The sequence below is a fragment of the Populus trichocarpa genome, chromosome 1 (assembly GCF_000002775.5).
Source record: "Populus trichocarpa isolate Nisqually-1 chromosome 1, P.trichocarpa_v4.1, whole genome shotgun sequence".
NCBI lineage: Eukaryota > Viridiplantae > Streptophyta > Magnoliopsida > Malpighiales > Salicaceae > Populus > Populus trichocarpa.
In genome coordinates this window covers 42,368,633-42,377,157 of record NC_037285.2, presented here as the reverse complement: position 1 = coordinate 42,377,157, position 8,525 = coordinate 42,368,633, and the positions used below count along the sequence as shown (strand labels likewise).

Sequence of the window (8,525 nt, the reverse complement as noted above, 5' to 3'; positions counted from 1 at the left end):
AGCGTCCATCGGTAAAATATTCCTATCTAGATGCATCCTCGTATAGCTAGATTTATTTATTTTTATGAGGTTATTAATAGTTGAAAAAGTTTAATAAATCAAAGACGGCAATGATATTTTAAAGTGGAATTTACTTTGATTTTTCTGTATTCGGGGGAGTTATTGGTGCGTGTAAAGAGACGGAATCTGTGCTCCCAACGCCTTGCTCTACGGTGAAATGCTGTTCAAGGGGGAGAGCTGCATCCGTCGTATGGGCTTTGTAATCATCATTTCCGTTTCCATTAGTGAAACATCCTCCGTTCCAAGCCCAGAAAAGGAGTAGAGGCCCATGACCCAGCACAGTCAGTACTTTGGACACAATTAGGCCCATATTAATTTTGTTTTTGGAAAGACAGGCCCATCTTAACCATCGGCATTTTATTTTCAGCCCAGGCAGGTGAATGATGGAGGAAACAGAGAAAAAGGGAAGGAAATGATTGGAAGTGGACTATCCTTTCAGCCTTTGCCCTTTTACGAGCAGTGTCAGCTCTCAATTGGTCATTAGAAAAAAGGTGTGAAAATGGCTATCATCATTGGTGAGAAATCGTGCACAATACCATCAATTGAGGACCATGAAATGTCTCGGTTTCTGCAAGCTTACTTAGGAAGATTCCATCATCACTCATGATCTTCCTCAAAAAAATAAAAAAATAAAAATAAATAAAAAAAGAAAAAAGAAAAAAGAAGGAGGACCCATACAGTAAAGCAGCCAAAATATCATAAAAAACATCAACCATATAGCTATACTTTTGAAGTAATATTTTTTATTACAATTTGTTTCCACTTAGAATAGCTCTTCTTGTTCTATTTCTTAATGCGTTCTCGTTTGTAATAGTGGTTGGAAAACCTTTTTGTTTTATTTTTTAGTGTTTTTATATCGTTTTGGCGTGCTAATATCAAAAATTAATTTTAAAAAAATAATAATATTATTTTGATGCATTTTCAAGCGAAAAAACAACAACCACTACTATAATGCCAAACAACTCATAGTATATGATGCTTTTCAAAAGTATTTTTTGTTTGAAAATAAATTAAATATTTTTTTTAATTTTTAATTTTTTATATTAACATATCATAATTATATAAAAAATATTATTTCAATGCATTTCTAAGCGAAATATACTTTTGAAAAACAATAATTGCTACAATGCTAAACAACTCGCGGTACATGATGCTTTTCAAAAATATTTCTTCGCTTAACATATCATAATTATATAAAAATACTATTTTAATGCATTTATAAACAAAATATACTTTTGAAAAACAATCATTACTACAATGCTAAACAACTCGTAATACATGATGCTTTTCAAAAGTATTTTTCGTTTAAAAATACATTAAATATATTTTTTTAGTTTTTATTTTTTATATCAACACATTATAATTATAAAAAAATGTTAATTTAATATTTTTTTAAAATAAAACAATAATAAAAATACTAAACATGATCTTAGAAAATGACCTCGTTATATCGACTTTGCTTAAAATTGTCACATGTAATCACGCACTTAGAAAATGACCTAGCTATATCGACTTTGCTTAAATTGTCACATGTAATTTTTAATTTTTTTTTAATTTTACGATAAAATGTATTTTCAAATCAATTTATATATCAAACATGGTGGGCTCCATCCACCGGCTACAACCAGTCAATTCTCGTGTCCTATTATCTCTGACAGTTTGACTTCCTTTACTCCCTTTTCCATATTTCTTTGTTTGTTCCCCCCATCAACCCTTAGAGCGCGTCCCTTTACGCCACAATGACTTTGTTTAACTTTGCTATCACAATTTAAAAAAATCAGATTTATAAAAATATTTTTAGTTATAATTTTAAAATATAAATTTGATCAAGATTACTGTAAAATAAATTCTTATATGTAAAATAAATAAAAAAATTAATTGTAAATAAAATTATATTATTATAGTTCCTGCAAAATCAAGGATTTAAAATATAATTACGTGAAAGATGCTTTTTGTATTTTAAAAATATTTGAAGTTTTTTTTATTTTTTAATAATTTTGCAGAGATTGATTGAGAGACATGGTGGTCTTCTTCCACGCACATATTTCAAACATTGAGCTTGGACTTCCAAATCCCTATAATCGATCCTCCCTCGAAGGCAAGCGAACCTCATTCTCTAAGCAATCAAATTTCTCCACCAAATATTCTCAGTTTTTTCTCAGCAAGGGACAAATATTAGGTAAGAGATACGTAGAGAGAAGAAGCCCGAGTGGCTCGTTAACTGGCAAGTGAAACAAAACAAAAGTAAAGTGATGAAATAAAATCATTAATCCTCTAAAAGTCAGCCCTTGTGTCTTCATTTCAAGTCATAAACACATACTATTATCTCTCACAAGTTTGAGTGTGTATTTTGTTGTTTTCTTTGTCCAAGAAACTATAGATTCGCTTCTGTATTTCCTGTCCCTTCGATATCTTTTTCTTTCTCTAGATTCTGTCACCTGTTGCTTTCCTTAATTGCTTTTTTACGTTTTCAGAGAGAGAGAGAGAGAGAGAGAGAGAGGGAGGTTTTTGAAATGGGAACGAACCTATTTCTTGAAAAGTTGGCAACTGTGGGCTGCTGTATTGACATGGTACTTCTATTTCACTTGCAAGTGATGTCTTAATGCATCGTTGGAACCCTTGAGGTGGGTTCTTCTTATATGACTCCAGACTCGCTAAAGTTTCTTTCTTTCTTTCTTCAATAATCTTATCAACTCTTCTTCAAAGCTTTGATCTTGGGATCTGGCTTAGTTGTTAATTGTTGCTTAATTTGCTAAATGTTGCTTTTTGTTGGCTTGTAGGTGCTTTGGGATGTGTGTTTGAAGTTGCTTCATTTGGATGACTTTCTTGCTCTCACAGTAGTGGTTGTTGAACAGTATAGGGTTTTGGGGATTAGTTGAATATATATTTTTTTATTTTTTTTGTGAAGGGTTTAGGTTTCAAGTGGGGTCAAGAGATCTCAGTTTGTTTGGCTGGCTTCACCTATCTATATATAATCTTATTTTTTTTTCTTGTTTAGTGGTGTGAATTATTGCTTCGCTTTCAAGTTGTTAACTCGGTCCTTGTTTTGTGGTTCCTGAGGTGTTTTGCATTTGAAGTTTGTTCATTTGGGGTGCTTATTTTATTTTCCTTTCTTTTCTCTAAAGGGCATCACTATGGTCTTGGTTTCTTAAAGTTATAGGGATTTGATTTCAAGTGGGGATTGGTGATATCTCTTAATTTCACTTCCTTTTGTTGCTTCATTTGCAATTTGGAACTTGCGAGCTGCTTTTTTTTTTTTTTGGCTGGAGATTTGACATGCGAGTTCCTTCAATTGGGCTTCTTCTCTTGAAAAGCAGTTAATGCCCAAGAAATATCAACTTCAATGCGGGAGTCTTTGCCTTGATTTGAGCTGGGGCTAAGCTTTGATTTCAGTAATGGCGATGGTGGAGACTGCTCCAATGACTTTCCTCAGATCGGTGTTCTTTGCTTGCTTTCTTTGTTCATCTTGGGGTCTCAAAACCACAACTCAATCCTGTGATCCAAATGATATGCGGGCCCTGAAGGAATTTGCAGGAAAGCTCACGAATGGGTCCATCATAACATCATGGTCCAGCAAGACTGACTGCTGTCAATGGGAAGGGGTTGTATGTCGAAGTAATATCAATGGCTCAATTCACAGCAGGGTTACCATGCTGATTCTGTCCAAAATGGGTCTTCAAGGGTTAATTCCGCCCTCCTTGGGCCGCTTAGATCAGCTGAAATCAGTTAATCTCTCTTTCAATCAACTCAGTGGTGGATTGCCTTCGGAGCTCTCGAGCTTGAAGCAGTTGGAGGATCTTGATTTGAGCCATAACTTGCTATCAGGACAAGTTTCAGGGGTGCTTTCTCGTTTGTTATCCATTCGGACACTGAACATTTCCAGCAATCTGTTCAAGGAAGACTTGCTTGAGCTTGGAGGATACCCAAATCTTGTTGCGTTCAACATGAGCAACAATTCGTTCACTGGTCGAATCAGTTCTCAAATTTGCAGCTCCTCTGAAGGGATTCAGATTCTTGATTTATCTGCGAACCATCTCGTGGGCGATCTTGAAGGCTTGTTCAATTGCAGCAGATCTCTTCAACAATTGCATTTGGACTCCAATTCACTTTCAGGCTCTCTCCCTGATTTTTTATACTCAATGTCAGCTTTGCAGCACTTCTCTATCCCCAACAACAATTTCTCTGGCCAGTTAAGCAAGGAAGTGAGTAAGCTCTTTAATCTTAAAAACCTGGTTATTTATGGAAACCAGTTTTCAGGCCATATACCAAATGCATTTGTCAACCTTACATATCTAGAACAATTTGTTGCCCATTCAAATATGTTGTCTGGACCTTTGCCTTCAACACTGTCATTCTGCTCAAAGCTTCACATTCTTGACCTTAGAAACAATTCTTTAACTGGTCCAATTGATCTTAATTTCAGTGGAATGCCTAGTCTTTGTACACTTGATCTTGCCTCTAATCACCTTTCTGGGCCACTTCCAAATTCTCTATCTGTTTGCCGCGAATTGAAGATCTTGAGCCTGGTTAAGAATGAATTAACCGGAAAAATCCCCGAGAGTTTCGCAAATCTCTCATCACTTTTGTTTCTCTCATTGTCCAACAATAGTTTTGTGGACTTATCTGGGGCACTTACAGTACTGCAGCAATGCCAAAATCTCTCCACTCTTATCCTCACAAAGAACTTCGTTGGTGAGGAAATTCCCAGAAATGTAAGTGGTTTCCGGAATTTAATGGTCTTAGCATTTGGAAATTGTGCTCTCAAAGGCCAAATCCCAGTTTGGCTGTTGAGATGCAGGAAGTTAGAAGTTCTTGATTTGTCTTGGAATCATCTGGATGGAAGTATTCCTTCTTGGATTGGCCAGATGGAGAATTTGTTTTACCTGGACTTCTCAAATAACTCCCTAACTGGAGAGATCCCCCTAAGTTTGACTCAGCTAAAGAGCCTCGCAAACAGCAGTTCACCCCATCTAACTGCCTCTTCTGGTATTCCTCTATATGTAAAGCGAAACCAGAGTGCTAGTGGTTTGCAGTACAACCAAGCCTCAAGTTTCCCTCCTTCAATATTGTTGAGCAACAATAGAATAACTGGGACAATTCCACCTGAAGTTGGAAGGCTGCAAGACCTCCATGTCTTTGATTTGAGCAGGAACAACATTACGGGGACCATACCTAGCTCCTTTTCTCAGATGGAAAACCTGGAAGTTTTAGATTTGTCATCCAACAATCTGTATGGGTCAATCCCCCCATCGCTTGAGAAGCTGACATTCCTGTCGAAGTTTAGTGTGGCTAATAATCACTTGAGGGGACAAATTCCCAGCGGAGGGCAGTTCTATAGCTTTCCTAGCTCAAGCTTTGAGGGTAATCCGGGACTCTGTGGGGTAATAGTCTCTCCCTGTAATGTCATTAATAATATGATGAAGCCTGGTATCCCATCTGGTTCAGACAGTAGTAGATTTGGTCGAGGCAATATTCTTAGCATAACAATCACTATAGTAGTTGGGCTTGCGCTGGTCCTCGCTGTTGTTTTGCACAAGATGTCAAGGAGGAATGTGGGGGATCCTATTGGTGATTTGGAGGAGGAAGTCAGTCTTCCGCACAGGTTATCTGAAGCTCTCAGGTCTTCCAAGTTGGTGCTTTTTCAGAATTCTGATTGCAAAGACCTCACAGTTCCAGATTTGTTGAAATCAACAAATAACTTCAACCAAGCAAACATCATTGGTTGTGGTGGATTCGGCCTGGTTTACAAAGCCAACCTTCCCAACGGTACAAAAGCTGCAATCAAGAGGCTTTCTGGGGATTGTGGTCAGATGGAACGAGAATTTCAAGCTGAAGTGGAAGCTCTCTCAAGGGCTCAACACAAAAACCTTGTTTCTCTTCAAGGTTATTGTAGGCATGGTAATGACAGATTATTGATTTACTCTTACATGGAAAATGGAAGCTTGGATTATTGGCTGCATGAATCTGTTGATGGCGGCTCAGTACTTAAATGGGAGGTGAGACTCAAGATAGCTCAAGGAGCAGCTTGTGGGTTAGCATATCTGCACAAAGTTTGCGAGCCACATATAGTTCACCGAGATGTGAAATCGAGCAACATACTTCTAGACGAGAAATTTGAAGCTCACTTGGCTGATTTTGGTCTCTCAAGGCTACTTTGTCCTTACGATACTCATGTGACAACAGATTTGGTAGGTACATTAGGTTATATACCTCCTGAATATAGCCAAACATTGATGGCAACATGCAGGGGTGATGTTTACAGTTTTGGTGTTGTTCTTCTTGAACTTCTTACCGGTAGAAGGCCCGTGGAAGTTTGCAAAGGAAAAAACTGCAGAAATTTGGTTTCCTGGCTGTTTCAGATGAAGTCCGAGAAAAGGGAGGCAGAGATTATAGACTCAGCAATTTGGGGTAAAGATCGTCAGAAACAGCTGTTTGAAATGCTCGAAATTGCATGCAGATGCTTAGACCAAGATCCTAGGAGGAGACCCCTTATCGAAGAAGTTGTTTCATGGCTTGATGGTATTGGATTCCAAGCTGCTCAACAATGAGCTATAATAATACTGCACTTAGTTTCAGGGTTCTTAGTTTCAGTTGGGGTGGACATGGGAAGGTATACTTGTAAAGTAAACTCTATTCCAAGTTTCTATAATGTTGAAATCTTGACCAAGTTTCTATTGTATTATTCTGTTATAAATAAGCATATTATAAAATGCGTCGTCCTTGCCCTTGTACAGTTTTCTTTTTGTTCCCCATTATATTACCATGGGAAGATCAAAGCCTTCACATTGTGCTACACGTATTACATATTGATGTAAATCAATTTACTAGGTTTCTTTTAGAATTTGAATCATCCCCCCAAGGTCTTGACCTTCAAGCATGCAAGGATCAGGCTACTGATCCAATGACTGTAATATATAGATATTAGAAATTAGATATGCTGCAGATTACAGAGACTGCCCATCTTTTAGCTATTGTTTTGGCTTGCTTGCTCTCGTCTTGAGCAAGCCACTATTCTGATATTTACATTACTTGTTCATGGTTTATGCATCATGTCTGCAACTGTCAAGTCTCGTAAACTTTCTTGGCATCCACCCATGTCATTCGAAAGACAGCTACATGCCATTTATGCAGAAAGATAGATTAGCCTCCCTCCACATTTTCTTGAGTAGAGAAGCTTTAAGAGGCAAAGCTAGGCGGTCACTCTGTAGCAAATCCTTTTGTGAAACAGAAGATTGGATTATATGTCACTTCCCTACATAAAAAACATCATGGGTAAGGTTTTTCTTGATTGAGAGAGACCCTAAAAATATTAAAATGCAACCGTAAAGATACCTTTTACGTGATTTTCTTGCTTGGGTGTCCACGTTGACAGGATAGGTTGACGTGCCATAATGCCATTACTCAAGGTTACCTACCTCTCTTTTTTGACTTTGCTAGCATAGCCTGCTGAAGAAACTTTTTCTAGCTAAAAAAGCAGCAGATATTGGTGATGTGAAACTCACTACTAATCTTAAACCAGAAGGATTTGAATTTTGGACACCAAATGGAGGCCTAATAATAATAATAATAAAAAAAAAAAAAAACAGAATGAGATTTCTTGGGTCATACAGTGGTTTGATATAATTTGATAGGTTAAATATTTAACAATAAAATATAGAAGAAATCTTTGTATTTTTCAAAGTCTTGGATCCTTCGCAGATGTATGTGCATGGATTGATTGAGATTAATAATTGAGTAGTGTTCGGTATCCATCTTTTTCTGTCACCTCGATCGTAACCTTTTCTCTTTCTACCTCGAGCTTGAAGCTCCGAAAATCTCTCCCTTTTTCTACGCAAATTTCCAAATCGAACTTTCCTTGGTGTTTTTATTCTTATATCTTCCTTTGCCTTTTCTTTTTCTTTGGGCGTCCTATCACGGATTAAACATGTGGAAACAAATGTAAAATCGAGCTCCTTTGTGTCATCATGTAAGGATATTCAAAAAGGTTTGTTCGGTAAGAAAATGGAATTCGATGAGGCATGATATTGAATTGGATAAGATTGAATAAGTCAAGATTTTTTTTTTATCAGTACAGATACTTGAGAAGACAAGCTTACCTGTTATAATATCTCTTGCATGCATAAAAAACGTTGAGTATCATAACAGCACATTGTATTTTTCCTATTAAAAACTTTAAAAATCCAAAAAACTTCAGTCCATTCGAGTATGCATGCATTTCAATTGGACAGAAAATGGAAATTCAATTCTTGTTGAGCAACTTTTGTGTCAAAAAGTCGTCGTGGTTGATAAGACACGACTGATTACGCCAGTGGATCCATCACCCTCAGACCTCGAAGAAAACAAGCACTCCGATTTGGATACGGGTAATGTCATATTGGGCTCTAGCAAGAGGCCTAGATAGCTAAAGACTATGAATCTTACCAGAGCCAAGCTTATCCTAACTGATATTTTGTCACTAGTTTCTT

At 37.0% G+C, this 8,525-nt stretch overlaps 1 protein-coding gene across 1 annotated transcript; it reads left to right on the top strand.

Annotated features, from left to right (window-relative positions):
• The first annotated feature begins 2,067 nt into the window (after window positions 1-2,067).
• Window positions 2,068-6,793, top strand: LOC18095565 (phytosulfokine receptor 2). Its single transcript, XM_052449708.1, has 3 exons — window positions 2,068-2,239; window positions 2,547-2,684; window positions 2,841-6,793. The coding sequence occupies exon 3, from the start codon at window positions 3,456-3,458 to the stop codon at window positions 6,606-6,608; it is 3,153 nt and encodes a 1,050-aa protein (XP_052305668.1). The 5' UTR covers window positions 2,068-2,239; window positions 2,547-2,684; window positions 2,841-3,455; the 3' UTR covers window positions 6,609-6,793.
• Window positions 6,794-8,525: the final 1,732 nt, after the last annotated feature.

Coding starts and splice junctions, on each gene's coding strand:
- LOC18095565 (XM_052449708.1), top strand. CDS start 3,456: ATGGCGATGGTGGAGACTGCTCCAATGACTTTCCTCAGATCGGTGTTC.